The sequence below is a fragment of the Vipera berus genome (assembly GCF_964194415.1).
Source record: "Vipera berus genome assembly, chromosome: 14".
In the NCBI taxonomy this organism is placed as follows: Eukaryota; Metazoa; Chordata; class Lepidosauria; order Squamata; family Viperidae; genus Vipera; species Vipera berus.
In genome coordinates this window covers 1,342,974-1,363,206 of record NC_138217.1, presented here as the reverse complement: position 1 = coordinate 1,363,206, position 20,233 = coordinate 1,342,974, and the positions used below count along the sequence as shown (strand labels likewise).

At 45.5% G+C, this 20,233-nt stretch overlaps 1 protein-coding gene across 3 annotated transcripts; it reads left to right on the top strand.

The window, feature by feature from the left end:
* Positions 1–36: 36 nt before the first annotated feature.
* CRKL (CRK like proto-oncogene, adaptor protein) lies at positions 37–16,460 on the top strand. 3 transcript variants are annotated; one of them, XM_081338928.1, is made up of 4 exons: positions 37–870; positions 1,992–2,445; positions 12,841–12,880; positions 14,772–16,460. In XM_081338928.1, the coding sequence occupies exons 1-4, from the start codon at positions 509–511 to the stop codon at positions 14,918–14,920; spliced, it is 1,005 nt and encodes a 334-aa protein (XP_081195054.1). In that variant the 5' UTR covers positions 37–508; the 3' UTR covers positions 14,921–16,460. The 3 variants fall into 3 exon arrangements, 2 of the variants coding, with proteins under 2 accessions (XP_081195054.1, XP_081195053.1); XR_014027888.1 differs by having other exon boundaries at positions 413–870; positions 12,841–13,182; positions 14,772–14,909; XM_081338927.1 differs by having other exon boundaries at positions 413–870; positions 12,841–16,460.
* The last annotated feature ends 3,773 nt before the right edge of the window (positions 16,461–20,233 follow it).

The following is a 20,233-nucleotide window of genomic DNA, read 5'->3' as shown; positions in this document are numbered from 1 at the left end:
TAATTTTTCCTCCGGCGCTGGACAATGACCGACCGACCGACCATCCTGGCACCGACGGGGTGAAAAGGGCGGCCTGCGGCTGCTCGTCGCCAGAACCGAAGCCGGGAGCCCCGCCGCGGGTCCCTCCCAGGAGCAGCTCTCGACCTTCCGCGCCCGAGCTCCCTTTCGTAGCCTGGCCCGCCCCCGGGCCGGAGCGGGGGCGCGGGGGGGCCCGCCCGGCGGAAGGGGCAGCGCTGGGGCGCCGCTTCCGGCCCTGCCGAGGGCGAGCGGGAGCCGGGCTCGGAGAGCCTCCCTCCGGGCACAGGGCGGGGCCTCGCCCTCGCGGGAAAGCCCGCCTCCCCTCGTCGCGAGGAGCCCCTCGGGCCGGAAGCCCCGCCCGCCCAGGAGGAAGAGGCCGGGCGCGGCGAGCGTGTCGCGCGCGTCCTTCTCCGCTGCAGCGCCATTTTGGCGCGGGCTCCGGCGGGCGCGGCGGCAAGGCCGGAGCAGCGGCGCGAGAGCCCCGCCCGCCATGATGTCGTCGCCGCCGCCGCCGCCGCCGGCCTCGTCCTGCTCGGCGGGGCCCTCAGCGCGCCGCTTCGACGCGTCGGACCGGGCGTCGTGGTACGCGGGCCCGCTGTCGCGCGCGGAGGCGCAGGGCCGGCTGCAGGGCCAGCGGCACGGGACCTTCCTGGTGCGCGACTCGTCCACCTGCCCGGGCGACTACGTGCTGTCGGTGTCGGAGAACGCGCGCGTCTCGCACTACATCATCAACTCGCTGCCCGGGCGGCGCTTCAAGATCGGCGACCAGGAGTTCGAGCACCTGCCGGCCCTGCTGGAGTTCTACAAGGTCCACTACCTGGACACCACCACCCTGCTGGAGCCCGCGCCCAGGTCAGCCGCCGCCCGGGGCCCCGAGGGGGGGGCTTGGCTTTCGACGGGTTGCTTTCAAAAGGCTCCCGGCGTGAGCAGCTTTTCAGGGAAGCGGGGATAATAGCATCCAAGCCTCCCCCCCCCCATTTAGGCCCGAAGGCTTCCCGAGACTGGCCTGTCTTTAACTGAGTGCATTTGATCGAGATGCTGCCAGACTCTAGGAGGATTCTGGGCAGACAACAGAGAGAATAAAAGGCCGTACAGTTCAAAAAAGACAAAATAGAGAACAAGATGGCAGATCGGCTAACCACATAAAATTCAGGTGTCGATAAAACTCACAAGGCGCTCCAGCCACCCTGCCCACGGCCGGGCCAGACAGCAGAAGAAATGTCTGGGGTATCTTTTTACCGCGAGTATAACTACTGAAGTTTCCACGTGCGTACAGAAGTAGAACACTTTCCCCCTTGGACCACCCGTCGTCCACCCATCATTTGCACTCTCTTTGTTTTGGGAACAACTTCCCCAGCTGGTAACCTTGAGGTGTTGGGTCTGTCTCAGGCTTCCAGTTGGCACGCTTGCATTCCAAATTTTCCTCCCAAACTTCCCTTACATTCCAATGCCTTCCCTCCCACCTCCCGTTACAGTTTTCTGGTTGCGAGTGGGGCTTTGGAGCAAGTCAACCATAAGAGCCAGGCCTTTGTGGCCCTGCAGAATGCCATCAGGGTGAGGTGGGATTTCATTACAGGTGGTAGGCACTAAAACGGAAGGCATGCCCTGAGTCCCAAAAGATGATACTGTCTAATGGAAGGGATTTCAAGGGCATCAACCTTGTTGTCTCATGTTATCTGAGTAGAAACCAGCACTATGCCATGTAGGGCTTTATTGGCAACCAGCACCCTGAATTGCACTCGGAAGGAAACAGGTGGCCAGCGTAATGGTGTCACGTGTGCATACAAAGGTGTTTCTATTATTGCTCACATCACCAGATGCTGGACTACTTGCGGCTTGCAGGTGTCTTCAAGGCCAGCTCCATGTAAGCACTTTAGAATAGTTGAGCAGTGAGGTGACTAGAGAACAAAAGATAACGTTACGAGGATGTCATTGTTTCATAAGAGTTTAAGTAATTCCCATGTCGCCTTCAGGTATCCACTGATGGGTTCTGGTACTGGCTCTGGTGCATCAGCTGCAGAGGAGAATGTGGAATATGTTCGGACTCTTTATGACTTTCCTGGTAACGATGCGGAGGATCTGCCATTTAAAAAGGGGGAGATACTTGTCATCATAGAAAAACCTGAAGACCAGTGGTGGAGTGCCAGAAACAAAGATGGGCGCATCGGGATGATCCCTGTCCCTTATGTTGAGAAGCTTGTGAGATCATCTCCTCACGGGAAACATGGTGGCAGGAATTCCAATAGCTATGGGATTCCCGAGCCCGCTCACGCCTATGCTCAGCCTCAGACCTCGAGTCCTCTTCCCACTGCTACCCATACTCCTGTCATCAGTCCCTTGCCTTCAACCCAGAATGGACCAGTTTATGCCAAAGCCATTCAAAAGAGGGTCCCCTGTGCTTATGACAAGACTGCCTTGGCATTGGAGGTAAGCCGTTCAGCTGGAGCAGGCTCCATGCAGCTTAGTTCAGTTTCCTCATCCAGTTGAAAGGGCCTGTCTCAAGCAGGAATTTAGCTGCTCTGGTTTTCATGGACTGATAAATGACTGAATGTTCTGATCCTGCCTCCCACAGTCACTCTTCAATGTGGAGCCCCTGGTAAAACTCTGTGCCTCTGTGGTTAGGCTTAGTGATTAGACGACGTGGGGGGTGCAGCTGACATATTCAGGTTTTGCCATCCATGGAGGCCTTTCAGCTGTTAGTGAACCTGCTTCTCTACTGCAGAATATTAAAAATCCTTGAATGTTATGAAAGGATGACTGCTCACGTTCTAAATATTTAAAATACTCTTCTATAAGTACTCCACGTTCATTCCTTCTGTTGAACCTCAGCTGTAAGGTTCTGTGTTACTCAGGATGGGGTAGATTTAACATTTCTCCAGATTAGGTGAATCACAAGTGAGGTTCAATAGAAGCATAAAGTCATGTCTTCAGAACAAAAAGTGTTTCACTTAGAAATTTTGAAAGCGCCTTATAGTTAAGTTTTTAGGGCTTGTAATAAATAAGCCTTTGATACTTCCCTCTTTCCCCATTCCACAGCTGCATGATACATTCATTCTCTGTATATATTTATTGGTTAATTTTTCTCAGACTGTTCTCAGTGTAAATATCCAGTTATCTTATTGTATATACTATTTTGTTCAGCCTTATTTTCTCATTATATCTTTAACAATTTTGTTTTGAGCAAGTTTAGTCTGAAGTGATCTCCCACTGTGCCAGAAAGCCTAAGCTTTCTTTCACAGTTGTGTTTCTTCATCCTTTCCATTTTTTCTTGAAAAATACAGTAAAAGCCCCAGGCACTTACCCTCTTTGTGTAACTCTGTGGTCATGTTTCCCAGTTGTTTTTATCATATGCTTTTACTCTTTCTTACACCTGATTACTGTTGCCATGGCCTCATTGAACAATTGCCAGTATTTTGAATTCTACCAAAAGAGCTTAAAAAATTTCATCCTGATTGGGCAATTATAGAAAATGCTTTTCTTTGTGGTCCACTTCATAAATGTTAAGATACTTCTGCTTCCTTTTTTATTCAAGGTATTACTAAACTGTGTTGTTTTCAGTTGATTGATATGGCTAGAATTTGGCCTTTACAGATAGTAATCTTAGCCAACATTTTATTCTCTTACGTTTCAAGAGATTTAAAATATTTCTTCAGAATTTCCTTTTGATACTTTTTATGAGGGAGTAAAGAATTGCAAGCAGCATGCAGCACCCCAGTATCCTGAGATTATATTTAATTTAATTTAATTTAATATTTGCATTTGTATACCGCCCTTTCCCTGAGGACTCAGGGCGGTTTACAGGGAATTAAAATCAAAACATACAAAAGTTAAAACCAATTTAAAAAGCATTAAATTCACCCTGTACATTAAAACCCCAGTTAAAATTTTCCCCTCAGCCTGGGCCCGAGAGCTCAAAGAGCCAGGTCTTCAGGCCCCGGCGGAATGATCGGAGGTCGGGAGCAGTCCTCAGCTCTACTGGCAGCTGGTTCCAGAGGGCAGGCGCTCCCACTGAGAAGGCCCTATCCCTGGGTGTCACCCGCCGGCAATCTCTCACCGGCGGAACCCTGAGCAGACCCTCCCTGTGGGAGCGCACTGGGCGAAGGGCGTTTGATGCCGGCAGCAGGTGTTCCCTCAAATAACCCGGACCCAGGCCATATAGGGCTTTATAGGTGATAACCAGCACCTTGAATTTCACCCGGAGGGCAACCGGAAGCCAATGCAGCTCGCGGAGTAGAGGTGTTACATGGGAGTATCGGGAAACCCCCATTACAACTCGCGCGGCCGCATTCTGCACCAGTTGAAGCCTCCGAGTGGTCTTCAAGGGCAGCCCCATGTAGAGAGCGTTACAGTAGTCCAAACGGGAGGTCACAAGCGCATGAGTGACTGTGCGTAGGGCGTCTCGGTCCAGATAGGGACGCAACTGGCGCACCAGGCGAACCTGTGCAAAAGCCCCCCTGGTCACGGCTCCTATGTGATCTTCAAAATTGAGCCGTGAATCCAGGAGGACGCCCAAGTTGCGAGCCCTATCAACGGGGGGTAACACCTCACCCCCCATCATTAGAGGTGGAATAACTTGGTTAACCCGAGACGCCGATATGCACAGCCACTCAGTCTTGGCGGGATTGAGACGAAGCCTGTTTCTCCCCATCCAGACCTGGACCGCCTCCAGGCACCGGGACATCACGGAGAGGGCATCACTGGGTTGGTTCGGGGTGGAAAGAAAAAGTTGGGTATCATCAGCATACTGGTGATACCCCACCCCAAAACCACGAATGATCTCGCCCAGCGGCTTCATGTAGATGTTGAACAGGAGGGGCGAGAGAACCGACCCCTGAGGGACTCCACAAATGAGAGACCTCGGGGCGGATCTCTGCCCTCCTGTCAACACCGACTGCGAGCGGCCCTGGAGGTAGGAGGAGAACCACCGTAAGACGGTGCCTCCCACTCCCAACCCCCTGAGACGCCGCAGCAGGATACCATGGTCGATGGTATCGAAAGCCGCTGAGAGATCTAATAGGACCAGGACAGAGGAGCAACCCCTGTCCCTAGCCCTCCAGAGATCATTCACCAGCGCGACCAATGCCGTCTCCGTGCTGTGTCCGGGCCTGAAGCCCGATTGGTACGGGTCCAGATAATCAGTTTCCTCCAGGAACAGAGGGAGCTGATGCGCCACCACACTCTCAACAACCTTCGCCAGGAAGCGAAGGTTGGAGACTGGACGATAGTTGTTTAAAACAGCCGGGTCCAAAGCAGGCTTCTTGAGGAGGGGTCTCACCACCGCCTCCTTCAAGGCGGCAGGGAAGACACCCTCCTTCAAAGAAGCAGTTATCACTGCATGGAACCAGCCTCGTGTTCCCTCCCGAGCCGCATAAGCTAGCCAGGAGGGGCACGGATCCAACAAACAGGTGGTGGAGCTCAGTCTCCCCATGATCCTGTCCACATCATCAGGGGAAACAGGGTCGAACTCTTACCAACACTCAGCAGGAAAACCCATTTATTAATCAACATATATGCCTGTCCAACTTGCAATGACTATTTTGTGATAGGCAGATAGTAATGATAGCTTCCTGTTCCCATTCCTTCTCTAATGCTCAGGAAAAGGGACACCCCAAATGTCAACCACTTCTCTTGTGGTGGGACTTAGTCCTCTACTATTTGGTGCATTGAAACCCTCCAAACAATTAACTGTGTCTCCTATTCAGTTGCTTTAGAAGTGGGCAATTGAATTTAGAAGCGTTTTACAGAGAAAGGAGTTGGATAATGAAAACATTATTTTCCAAATGACAATTTGGAATTTCCGCAGGAGATGGTGCCTAGGCTTGTGGGTGGTTTGATATTAAAATTCAGTTTTAAAAAATAAAATGTCAAAACTGATGTTTTTCCATTCATACTTGAATTGTTCTTCTAGTGCCCAGTTATATCTTTTCTAAAGGAGGTCCATATTGCTTCTAAATCTCCATATCGCCAACAGTTGGAACTAAGCATCTTCACGATGCATCAGCTGCAGAACTGGGGAGCATTTCCTGGCATCTCCGGATGGCTCCTGAGCAGAGCATCCGGAATGCTGCCAAGATTGTCCTCTTCTCATTTGGTGCTCCTCCTCTTTGAAATTGCTCATGATATCAGTTGCTAGGAAGCAGCAGGGAAGGGCTCTTTCATCCCCCAGGCCAGGCTGAGCAGCTTCCCAAAGAGGCACAGTTGCCAATTGTGTGAGGTGGAGTGCTGGGCTAGATCAGGGCCTGATTCCACCAGGCTCTTCCTGTGTCTTGGTCAACATCTGGAAGCCTGAAAGATTGGATGGGACTGAGTAGCTGGCATTTCATAGACGATGGGCTTTGTATTAAAGGGAGTTGAATGCCGTAAACAGAGGGAGTTAGAAAGGGTGGAAGCATGAGAGAGAAGCGGCAGCCAAATCAGGCCTCTGGGTGTGCGGTGTGGCCCCAAGAACCAATTCTTGACCAGAGGAGCCTTCAGCTCTCCCTCGTTTTTCATATGAATTTCCCTTGGCATATCTGTCTGGGGATGTTTCCGAAGAGGTGGTATTTAATCACTGTCAGTGGCTTGTGGCTGGAGATTTGGGGTGCTGGGTTTATAATGGGAAGCTAAACATGGCCTGATTTGGTACTAATTTAATAAGATAGGAACCCCTTCCCCCACAAAGAAACCTTAAGGCTGTAAACTGCAGAGCAGGAGATTGACGAAAAATCTCGGATGACAGCGGTGGCCAACCACTTCCTGCTTCCTGCCCAGAACACCACACAGATGTGTCCGTGAATTGAGCTCAGCCTCAAGGATATTTTGCATTCCTTTACTTAGATGATGTAGTATGCAGGGGAGGAGGTATTTTTCCATGGAGGCCAGCCTGGTTTATTTTCACCTAACTGTTGCTGGGTCTTCAAATAACTTTGATGCTGCTAATTGGAGCATCATCAGGCTTATCAAACGTTAGAAGTAGACAAGTCAGTTCCCCTTATTTCTTCTGCAAAATTCAGTGAACTTAGAGGGGTTGTAACGTATTAGTTCAATCTCAAAGGGTTGCCTATATGGATGGATTTCTGATATTTATAAGGCTTGGCGGACTCTTGGGAGAAAATAGAAGGAAGTCTGTGAATTCTGCCTTCACTTCTCAAATAAATCTTTTTCTTTATTAATAGCAACACCTTAATGAAGGCTAGGACTTTTTTTCCCAAACCTGAGTTGCAAAGGACCAAAGAGCCTTTGTCCATTCAGCCCGGTCTCCCAAGACTGCCTTGGACCTGCCTCCTGAGCCACAGTTTAGAATGCCAGGCAGAATCTCAGGCGCTGCTCCCTTGCCCCTTTGGCACATGAGGGAGGTGGCTGAGCCCTTAGTATTCCGTAGCACATTCCTCCTCCCTAAGAGACGGCTTGGAGAGAGAGGCAGGCTAACACTGTAGCCCCCCCCCCCCAGCTTAGCCCAGCTTTTTTTTTTAAGGCCAGCAGAACGAAGAGGCCCTACCTGACCTTAAAGTCCATTCTACTCCTTCCTCCTACCCTGCCTGGGAACCCTCTCCCAAAGTTAAATTTGCCTTTGTGCTGCAGCCAACTTGGGAGGCTCGGCAGGAGCCTCCCTGCCAGCCTCATGTGTCCCTGAAGGAGTGGGACAGAGAAAGAGATGGCAGTGAGCAACCCCTTGGCCTGGGGACAGTTCCTCCCACATTGGACAGAGCAGCTGCGTGGAGGCTGAACCCCGTGGGGGTCTCCGGCAGCCAAAACTGCAACAGACCTCCATCAAAATCTTGCACCAGGAGGAAGCCAAAAATGTTTGTCACTGCTTCTTTGAAACAGTCGCTATCTAAAGGAATTGCTAAATGAGATGTGGCTGTTAGATGTAATAATCGCAGCTCAGGGTTATAGACACACACACATGCACACCATTCATATTGGAGTTGAATGCCATTTAGGTATTACCTGCAGCTGCAAAAGTATTTAAGTTGAATCCACATTGACCAAGTTGAATCTTAAAAATCAAGGTGCGCCATCAAGGGGATGATGGGGAGCTGCTCCTTTTCAATTCTGGACTTCTGTTCCCCATCCTGCGTGCCTGACTGAGGAATTCTGGGAGTTGAAATTCACAAGACATAAAAGGGCCAAGTTTGAAGATCCCTGCACTAGTCCCACCTATACAAAACTAGCTGAGAGACCTTGGGCCAGTCAGTCTCAGCCCTAGGAAAGAGCCAATGGCAAACCACTTCCAAAATCTTCCCAAGAAAACCACAGGGCAGGCAGGCAGTCCCCAGGATGAGTCAAAAGGAACTTTTCCTGAGGTCTCTGATGTACTTTGCTTTTCCAAAGGTGAACTCACTTTCAAGTGGTCATTTTTTACATATACATCATTTGAATTGATTCATAGAGAAGTAGACCAGGTTTGCTGGCTTGAAGGCAGCAGAGCTGCTAGCAAGGAATGAACTGATCCATCATCATCATCCACCAAGAGAGTTTATCTGGTTAGCTTCTCTTTGATCTCAGCTTGAGTGGACCTTGTGGCTGCTGAGTGAAAGATGGGATGGAGACTTAACAGATCTCCTTGGGATGGTCCTGCTAATTGCTGTTCTGTAACTCCCTGGCACAGAAGCCTTTTATTGCTGTTTATTAGTCTTCTTAATCCACTGTAAACCATCCAAAGTCATTAGCCAGTGGACGGCCCAGGAAAGGGCTTAGAAGTCAATTATAAATAAAATGAATTATTTGATTCCCATTGACGTTTTAGTGGGGAAGGAGATCCTTGTTACCTGCACTTAATGCCATCGGATACATATGGAAATCCTGAGTTGCAAGTACAATGTTGGTTCTTTTGCTGATGAAGGAGATACTTAGGTTGTGGGATAGTTCAGATTTTTTTAAAAAAATGGGTAATTTTTTGGGAGAATGACATTAAACCAGCTGCCTCATAATAAAATATACTTTGAATTAACAGTTCTAAGAAATTGACTTGTAAAATTTTCACATAAAAAGTAAAAAGTATTTACTTTCAAGCTTCTGTTTAATTCTAATTATTAATCTGCATAATCCTGATAGCATTACTGCTTCTTAGTTCCACATTTGCAGATAGTTGGAAGTAATCAAATGTGGCTTCTAAGCCAGGAAACCCTCTTTTTAAGAAAGAGCAAGCTTGAATGTCCCATCCTGCTAAACTAGTGGAGAATTGTTTTAAATAACATGAAATTAATTTCCTATTCCTTTGTGTATGTTTGATATCTCAGGTTGATTGGAGCCCACTCACTATGAAAGTGCACAGGTGGAGTGTTAACTGCTGGGTTTCTCCTTACCGTGTGAGGGCCAAAATCCCTGGATTGTTAACATGACTCAGTACAGAATAACTGATAGTCCTTGATTTATGACCACAGCTGGGCCCAGAATTTCTGTTGCTAAGCAAGGCAGTTGTTAAGGAAGTTGCACCCTTATTTTATGACTTTTTTTGCCACGATTGTTAAGCAAAACACTGCAGTTGTCAAGTGAATTGTGGTCGTTAAGCAAATCTGGCTTTCTCCCCCTCCCCCCCCCCCCCCCCCGCGCCCCGTTGACTGCCTGTTGGAAGTGAACTGGGAAGATCACAAATGCCAATTGTATGACCCTGGGATGATGCTACCATCGTTGTAGATACACACTAGTTGCCAAGTGCCTGAATTCTGGTCATGTGACTGTGGAGATGCTGGGGTACTTGTAAGCCACATTTTTAGTGTTTTTGAAACTTTGAATAGTTGTTAAAACACGTAACTCAAAGGCTACCCATACACAGAGCTGGGAGGAGGAATCAGTCCTGAAATTACCCCAGTTATTTATACAGCATCTTGGTCAACATTCTGCTAATTCTTTTTTAATAATAAAGGCACATGGAAAAACATTAGCCAGATATTTTAATTACCCAACTAACAATTTTCCAGGCCTTTTCATTTTTTATTCTGCTGATGAATTTATATTAAAACATTTTATAATTTAAATTAGAGAAGATTTCATTGTTTACATTAGCTCAAAAATCCAAATGTTACTTGTAAATTATTTTTTTAAAAAAATGTTTTATTGGTTTTATTTTTACATATCACCATCAATATTTGGTAAACAGTATGTTGTCTGGGTTTGTATTTACAAATAACAGTTTCTATAATTCCATATTCCACATAGTAGCTTTCCTTGATTCTCTCTTCTTCCAATAATGTTCTCTTTTATCAACCTTAAATTAGTACATTTCTTGATGTTTTAAAAGATAACAATTAAATATCTACGAATATCCTCTACCTCGTTATTAAGCTTCTTTTCTAATTAATCATCTAGATCACCTTATCATAGATCCTGTTTTTAGAGTTCTCATTTAAACTTTATTTTCCCCTCAATATTCAAAAGAGAACATTTTTACCTGTTAAAATTTTCCTAGTTAATTATACTTATATATTGAAGTCTTTTTCCTCATATGAACCATACCAACACATATTTTTCATATCTTGAAACAGAAAGAACACAGGACAGAAATAATATATTGTCTAAAAAAATATCCCTCTTAAACTAGAATACATTTATAATCAATATTTCATTTTTAAGCATATTCAAGTCTTCAAAATCCATTATATTTAAGTATAGTACATTTCCCTCCTATAAATCATTCCAAACCTTTTTTTTATTTCTCATATCATAGGCAAAAATACGGTATTGCTTAAGGAGCCTATCCCTCCTAAGCTAAGATTAATTTATATTCAAAATTTTATTTCTTTGACCATATTCAAACAAGTGCTTAGTCTTTAAGTATTCCATCAAGAAGTCCCGTCATCTAACTTCTTAATTCTGGCTTTAGCCCTTTTTTTCCCCCAAACCTTTTTCCTAATCAGTATGTTCCATTGAACCCCAAGATCTTCCCAGGTTTTGTAGATGTTGTTGTCAGTACAAATGATAAGTCAATTAGAGTGTTTTCCTCAGAGATCTTTTTCTTTTTTTCTTTCTTAGTTTCTCCCATTACCTTTTTTCTCTCAAGTTCTTGGAATCTTGACGTATAGGTTATCTTTTCCATGTCCAGTATTTCCTGGAAGCTTTTCTCCATCTGGATTACATCACAGTTCCTTCCATTATTAAATTCCATCTCTAAGTCTCCACTAGTTTACGTTCAGTTATCTGCTTTACTTGATCTCTCTCTCTTTTTGTTTTCTGGTCATTTGTTTGTTGTGAAGTTAAATTGAGAATGTATTCATTTAAATTTTCAAATTTATTTTTAATTTCCTCATGGTTTGAAATTAATGTCATTTGTATTTGTTGTAACATAACATATATTTCCTTCTGGGAAGTATTTATTTTTTCTTTGATATGTTCTTTCTGTAGACCTCTGATGCTCCATAATGACCAAAAATCAAAGTTTTCCTTTCTCTGCCAACCGCTTTAAAGTCACAGTTTAAAAAGTATTTATAATCCAGGAAGGTCATTTTTTTCCCTCTAGATTTTATAGTTCTCGCTTTGTGATAGTCCACAATGTTTTCTTTTATTGCAGCTGTTCTTTGTTTAGTTAAAGCTTTGAAGGTCACACTGACAAGTTTTTTCTGGGCTGTATATTTAGGGCAGTATTTTCATCCACCACTAGATGTCAGCAGCAGTTCATTTTTCAGTTTTCAAAACAAATCATCTTTTCTCAGGAGAATCTTAACATAATCCATCAATTTCACACTTTCCAAGTTTAAATCTTGATTTCATTTCTGTATAATTCTATTCCCCATAAATTTGATTTACCATTTCTGTTTAGAGGAGGGTGGAGCAGAAATCCCCCCCTCACTTTTGGAGGATTTTTACTTCTGGGTTTTGTTTTGTTTTTCAGGAAATCAGTCAGGTAGAAGAGAGAGAGTATTCTTACCCAGTTCAATTACGCTGTTTACGATCACGCTTAATTTAGTACTTTTTGGCTTCGGCTGCATGTAGCTTTGGCTAGACTCACAAATGAAGCTAGTTTTTCTTCTGCTGGTTTCTGGAGAGCTTTCCCCTGGACGCCTGGATTGACTGCTGTCTCTCCACAACTGGCGGGGCTTCTCTTTTTCTTTGCCACCTCTTCGAGGTGGCTTTTGGCCCATTTAGGGTCCCCATATAGAAAGAAATCAGCCGTAGGGTGCGGAGCCCCGCACTGCCTTGGCTGTTGCACTAACTGCGCAAAACTGGAAGCCCGAATATTATTTGTACATTAATGGAGGCCTCCAAGAAAGACCTGGGAAGGCATTGCAGGGGAGAGCCAGGATAGTCTATGGCAGCCAAAAGTCAAGACGAGAAAAGAAAGGAGCACCACAAAAGGTGCTACCAGACACCTAATATGGAGGAGTGGAAATTTGGTTAAAAATGGCAACTTTATGAACAACATGGAAAGAGAAAAGTTTTTCTTCCCTCATATGTGATGTTAGAATTTGAGACCATCCATTGAAATCTACAGAAGGAGAAGCAGTTTGCACATGATCAGAGTATGGAATTGGCTGCCAGCCAGTTTGGGCAGTTTCAGGAGAGAAGGAGAAAGCCACTCTAGTTGCTGCCAAGGCCGTTGACCTTCTGCTTCGAAGACAGCCTACTTCGAGTAGGGCTGCCTGGGACCCCAGGGCAAGAGGCTGCTCTGATGATGAGCTTCCCAAATGCACCCACTGATGACCACGCAGACTGGCTGAGGTCCTGATCGGAGGTGCCTTGTCTTTTGGGGGAGGGGTATGCAGATCACTTGAAGGAATGTAAGAGTGTTCTTGAAATGCAATTCTTGTAGGAAGAAATAACTTGAACCTTTCCAACTTCATCCTGTATTCCTGCTGTATCCTGCAGCTGTATTTATTTTTTTCTTTTTCTTTTTCTTTTTTGCAGGTTGGTGACATTGTGAAGGTCACAAGGATGAATATCAATGGTCAGTGGGAAGGAGAAGTGCATGGTAGAAAAGGGCTCTTCCCCTTCACACACGTCAAAATAATTGACCCTCAGAATCCTGATGAAAATGAATGACCTGCTGGCCCATCTCTGCATTGCTGCTTCCTTTTTCTGGCTATCTTGAGCATCATTTGAAGTGCGATGGTTGCTGATGGCGCATCCTAAGGATTGCCAGTCGCCCATCTTTCCATCTTGCAGTGATTTCACAGCCCGACCACGCCTTTCTTGGGAACGCACCTGGTGGTCTGGCATTTGCAGTTTCTCCTAGAAGGTTTTTGAACTGTGAGCTGATTGTGGTGCTATCTAGGCAGAGGGGGAGGGATTGAGACATCCAGTTTCTTCGCTGAAATGGATATTTTGCTCAGAAAGAGAATTCTAAACAGTTTTGTCTAACTCCAAACAATAATAACATGCATTTTTTATTAGGCATGGAAGATGAGAGCATATAATCATGTTAAACAATTAGAATAATTATGCCTTTAGGGAATTACTGATGCTTCTGTGCCACTAAGAGGGTTTTTTGAGTTTGCCATTGATTTAGAATAAATTGTAGCAAACTCTTTTGAAAACTACATTTCCTCATTGTCATCTTTTTATAACTTATGTATATAATTGATTCATTTGCCATATACCTGCCTAAACCTGTTTGATTCAGATTTATTTAGATCTGAAATGATACTTCAGGCACTAAATACAACTTTTTAGAAGAAACCTACACAAACCTTGATGAAACTACACTTACCCCTTTAAAATCAAAAGTTTTTTCTTTAAGCAAAACCTAAGCATTGATAATCAGTTACAGAGAATGCAACAATAACTCAAAGGATACTCCTGAGCCTTTGTTTTCTGCATAGAAGCACAGGAGTACAAAGTCTCTATAAAGTCATTTCTCTGTGCTAAGTTTAAACACAATAAAATATGATAATTAAGAAACTTGAATGTTGGTTATAGCACGTGAAGACCTTGACTCCCTGAGTGATGTTTTTGAAAGTTCACTGGTGCTGGTCTCTTAAGCCGCTGGACCTCAGGAGTGACGTGTCCAACTTAGTATTCAAGTGCCTTAATCCGAGGATGACAGGTGCCAAAGGGGGCAGTTGGAGCAGTTTGGTCTAGAGAGAAACCTTTTCAGATCCCCAGCAGTGCTCGGCAAGTGGCTGATGGTCTGGGGAAAGGACTGTGAATTAGATTCACCTGGATGCTTCGTAATCAACCATCATGTGGCTGTTCTATTTAAGTACCTGGGCACGTTCGAATGATTGTTGTACTACTGAGCTTTGTGTTAGGAATATTTAAGCTGCACTAAATATCAGTCTGCCGTTCAATAATTCTGCCGTACAGCTGGCCTAATTCTATGAATAGTTCTTCAGGGCAGTATCTAAGCTGTGTATAAATGTTTTGGCTTGATGAGCTGCAGAGTGAGCAGACACCTGGAATTGAGCTACTTGTGGTTCTGCTAGGCTACTGGTAGAACAGCCAACACTTTCCTTTTTCTTTGATTAGCTCCACCCTCAGTTGCTTTCTTGGTAAACAGAGTTTGGAGTTTCATAGACAGCTATGCAAGTGAGTCTCAAGCCATTGTCAAAGGCTACAGGAAGAGAAGTGGCAGTCAGTGTAATAAGATGGAGGGTTTGTAAGTTGGGGGTGGGGGCACGAAGGGAGGCTCAGTCAATCTCAATGTATACATGGTTGTACTTTGACAATAAAGGTTCATTCATTCACACCCATCTGAAGTAGACTTGGGACACTTTGATCAGAGCTGGTAAAGGCAGTTCAGGCACAGCATACTAAATTAATTTGATGGTACATTTCAATGGCATCCAAATGTTGGCTACTTTACTGCTTTTTTCTCTGTTTTGTTCTTTCCTACCTAGAGAAGCTGGATGTGCTCTTGATTGTGAATGTCACAAAGGGTAAACTGTCCTTGCTGTTTCCTTATGACTGGTGTGTTCAGAGGCCTTCCTGTGGAAACCAGCTTCTCTGCATAATTGTGATGATTTTTTCAGTCTGCATTTTCATGTAAGGTATTAAAACCTTTGAAATGGAATCCTTGTCGGGTGACTCAGAAATTAGTTCGCTAATTGAGCAGGAGTTTGCAGGGGCAAACCTTCAAATTGTGCCCATTGGCTGTGGAAGGTCTTCCGTTTCTTCATTGCCACAACTGATGCCTCGGATTAGCAGGCAAGTCCTAAAAGCTGTCTGTCCCTCACCAGGCAAGTCCTGACTGAGATCAAGGGTTGTCATATTAAGGAGTGAAAAGCATTTGTTCTGATATTTCATGTGGGTTTTTATTTTACTTTGCTGGGTGCGTTTGGGTGTGGAATTGAAATGAAATATAGAATGAGAATATCTGGAGACTGGTTTGGCTGCCCCGTCAGTAATAAATTTTTCTGATGTCTCCAGCTGAATGTGATAGTTGGTTGCCATTCTATGGTGGGAAAGGGTAGCCTGAAGCTCACACACCTTTTTAAGTCAGTGAAGCATCATTTGAATTCTGGGCAGTTAGATGTTGGGAGGGGGCTCTGGCCTCTCCAGGAAGATTTGGGGGATGCCTAGCTGAAATAGGCAGTGTAAAGTTATGTGGGAAAGGGGTGTGAGAGAGATGCTGCCTATGGGTGGACCAAGAGGTTCAGAAGGGCCCCCTCCCTAATTTATCAGTCTGTAAAGGACACAGTGGAATATTTTTACTTTCAGACTTGCAATAAAGTTATTAGGCCCAAACCCAGAGACAATACAGTGAAATCCTATCAACTCCAGTCCTTTATTAGTCTACTTCTAATGGCAGAATCTTGCCAAACTAAAGCAGTGACTTTCTACCTTAATAGATGTCATTAGGGTGGATGGACTAGAACAGAGGTCCCCAATCTTTTGGGCACCAGGGACCGGTTCCATGGAGAGAGGTTTTTCCACGAACCAGAGGGGGCCTGGTTTTGTGTGCTGCCTGCATCTTGTGGGTGGGGCTTTGTTTGTGCAGACCACGGAGTGGGGGTTGGGGACCCCTGGACTAGAAGACCTCCAAGGTTCCTTCCAACTCGCTTATCTATCTTGAGAGATTCTAGGTGTGGATCCTCTGAACCACCTGCCTGGCAAAGCTCTGCTTCTCCAGGCACACATTCCGTCACAAAGGTAGGATTAGCTTATTTGGTCATGGTTCCTGCCTGGTCTGCTGACATCAATCTTGCAATCTTTGCAGGCCAAGGGAGAGTCCCTCCTGGGCCTCTTGCTCTGCCCTCTATTCCCTGACCCTGCCCTGGGCTGCCTCTCCTCCCCGTCGTGCCCCAAGGTCTTTCTCACACACCAGGGCAGGCTGCCAGTCCACTTCTTTGGGCCGAATGAGATGGACCGAGGCTCCTGGGATTGGTGGACTTTGAGGGCTTGTCATGGCTTTTTATTTTATGCTACAAATTAACAGTATTAAGTATATTTTTAGAACAGGTGAAATGTGTTAAAAGTAGTGCCTTTTTGTTTTCTTAATATATTTCACTACTGGTCCCACATCGAGCAAAGGAGTTCAGTGCCCTGTTTGTATTACTTTCAATAAAACATGCATCCTGTTTGCAGAATTCTTGTTCCGTTTCTTTCCTTGGCAAACCTGTCACCTGGCTCTGAGTAAAAGGTAAAGAAGGAGGGGTTTTAGTGGCCTGGGCAGCAGAGCTCTCCCTGCTGGCCGCTTCTCTCTTAGGGGCAGGGGGCTCAAAGGCAAAGGACCCCATCCACTACCTGCCCCTCCCCCAAAGCCTTGGTGCAGTCCAGGCAATTTGATTTACATATGGATTGAATTAGTTCTTGTCCTGAGCTCATCCCAAGGAACCACAGAAATGCAGGTGGAACATTTTAAAATGTATTTTATGAACTCCCATCACCAGAGAATAGCTGGACAGAACATTGGAAGAGAGGAGTTATTTTGTTACTCTTCACATTGGAAAGGTGGTGAGAAGGGTTGCACACCCTTCTGCACGACCAGAATAATGGAACAGCCATTTCATAGACTGACAAACTAGTTACTCCCTTCCAGAATGTGGCAAGTGTGTGGTGATGCTCTAGGAGGCCTTGAAATGTTGCTGCCTGCAGGGGGCAAGTTGTGTGCATGGAAAGCAACACTTTGTGGGGACCTCGGATCTTGTGTTCAAAAAGGTGGCCAAGGAAAAAGATTAGAGTCTTCTCAGATGCCGAGCGAATCCAGCCCTAAAGTGAGTGGCAAGTCACTCCCAAAACATGGAATTTCATGTACAGTGTTCAAATGATAGCGATTTCCCAGTAGTCCTCCGGTGATGCCTGTTAGCAAAAGGCCTTGTCACCTTTGCAGAAGGCATATTTGTGGTGCCTCCTGGCCATATTCTGCACCCCTCAGAGGAAAGGTGCCTTCTCACCAACCTGCGTAAGGGAACAGAGAGCACTGGCTCCAGTCTGCCTTGCCCCCAGCGGTGGATCCTGAGCTCCCTGCAGAGAAGGCAGCATAACTTCTAGACCTGTATTCACTGGGTGGGGGAATCACCCGCTGGCTAAAGCTTTGATCCAGAGCATAGGGCAGACACATTAGCCCCTGGGATCTGGGTTTGCCAGCCGGCTTTTCGGCATGTCCAGTCACCTCAGCGTTGTCCTGCCAGAGTGGAAGGGGCAGAGTGGCAGCCAAGCTTTCATGAAGTTTGGGGTCTTGCTCAGGAGCCATGGGGAAGTCCAGCTGATGAGGCCTGGCCCAGAATTCATTGAACGTGCTCAAGTCCTTGAAAGGGACTGGCAGAGATATCTCGCCAACTGCAGGAAACCTGAGGGATGGAGAAGACAGAGTTGCAAATATTTGAAGAAGCAGCCAATTGGTTGTAGCAGGGGAGGGGGCAGGTGACAACTATGGTAAGAAATTACTGATAGCTGTTGCAGATGAAGATGGAGCAGCTGAGTCTTCTTTGCCAAAATTAAAATCATCTCATTTCTCCCTCCCTTCAATTGCTCCACTGAAGTTTCTTGGCTTCCTTCAGTTCCACACATATTTGTCCTTTTAATTTCATACTTTAATAATAGCTGTCTATCCACATAAAGATGGCTTGGCAAGAAACCTAGCTATTGAAAACCTGTAGACACAATCATCCAAACTGAAGTTCTGAAATTTTTGGTCGAAACTTTGTACAGAAGGGAAAAGTGGGTTAATGACCCAGGTTCTTTGCTCGCAGGGCAACTGATAAGACCTTGCTTCCTGTGATAATTCTTGTTTGTCCAAATACATTTTGTAAAAATACATTTGACAGAAAAAATTGAAATATTCTGAACACAAAATTTAATGCTCAGAATAGTCATTACTGAGTGTTCCAAGTCTAGATAAAACCCAAATTTGGAACAAATCAGCCTATTTGGCCCCAAAGCAAAGCAGAAGCAGTGCGTGCCATTCCATGTTGTTTAGGTCCAATGTTTCACAACTGTCAGCCTTACAAGATAGATCCAATAGGAAACAATCAGATGAACTAATGCTACTTTATTGTAGCATCTATAAGTACATCTCCCTCCCCCCTTTTATAGCTTGAGAAACTAGAGAAGATCCGTTCTCTTAATTTACATGCAAGAATATGGGCCAGAGATCCCCATGGATCTTCCAGTGTCACCCTGGCACTGGAAGGGGCTGTGTCTCACTGGATAGTGACACTCCACAGCCTGAATGCACCCGAGCTGAGAAACTTCAACCGCTTCATGACAGATTCGAGGATCCCCTGGCTGACTGCAAAGCGAGGGATCGCATCAAGACCGTGAGGCAAGGTCACCAAGCTGTGGCAGAGTACACCAAGGAGTTTTGTGATCTGGTATGTCGACTCAACGACTGGCCAGAGGACATCCTCATCAGCTGCTTCAAAGACAGATTGAACAACGACCTGTACAACCCCTGCGTCTCGAGGGCGCCCCCTGCAACCCTCCATTTAATTTAATTTAATTTAATTTATTAATATTTCTATACCGCCCTTCTCCCGAAGGACTCAGGGCGGTGAGTACCATAACTGGTATGTCCTAGCAGAGGAGGTGTAAATTGACCAAGCATGCAACAAGTACCACGCCACGCAGCCATGGAAGAAATCACCCAGTTCATTCCATCGTTTGCCCAAATAGCCCTCCCCATCACAAATCTGTTAAAAATCAAAGGTGGGGGGGGACAAACCTAAACCCAGTCAACCTCTAAAATGGATGAGGAAATGCCAGGTGGCTTTCGAGAAGCTTAAGCAATTGTTTGCAGCTGAATCAGTCCTAAAGCATCCTGACCCATTTATTTTTTATTTATTTTATTTTTATTACATTTATATCCCGCCCTTCTCCGAAGACTCAGGGCAGCTTACAAGCTTAGCAGTAGCCTTCATTCTGCTTGTTAGGGCTTTCACACACACCCCAAGCGGCATTATTACAAAGTCAGCTTATTGCCCCCAACAATCTGGGTCCTCATTTTACCTACCTCGGAAGGATGGAAGGCTGAGTCAACCTTGAGCCTGGTGGGATGCGAACCTGCACTAATTGCAGGCAGCTGGTGTTACTTAAGGAGGCATTAGCCCTCTGCTCCACCAAGGCTCTATATTATTTGTTATTTATTATTATTATTTGTTATTCAAGTCGATGCTAGCTCATGGACACTGTCGTTTCTAAGAAACTATCAAGAGACTGAGCAAAGGTGTGCCATTTGGGAGAAGGAGGCATATGCTGTGAGATGGGCACTCCTGCTTGGAGGCACTTCCTAGAGGGGAGCAAGATACCTTTTGAGGTGTGGACTGTTCACAAAAATTTGGAGACATTGAGTAGGGGGTAAGCTTTATGTATCCCAGAAACTCAAAGGCTGATGGTTTTGGGAAAAGGCCGTGATTCCAAAGTGGTGGGACACTTTGGTTTGCAAAGGCTTTGCACTTGATAAAAAGACAATTCTGGTGGCCGTCTCTCAGGAAGGACACTGAGGGCTATGTGGCAAACCGCCCTGTATGTGCTGTGGCTAAATGAAGACAGGGGAAAACTCTAGGACTTCTTCAAATTGTAGCTGAGCCTTCAGCACCCTGGAGAGAAATTTCTATGGATTTCATTGCGGAACTTCCGGAGAGCTCAGGAAACACCATTATATGGGTCATAACTGATTTATTGTATAAACTATACTTTATTCCATGTCCAAAAATCCCATCAGTGTAGGGCCTAGCCAAATTATTTTTGCATCATATTTACCGATTTCATGGGGCATCTCAAGGCATCATTTCAGATAGGGGTGTGCAATTCATTTCTAAGTTTTGGCTCAGTTCCAGTCATCACCCCCAAACGAATGGGGCTTTAACATGTGAATTCAGTATTGGAACAATATCTCCAATGCTTTATTAATTATCAGCAA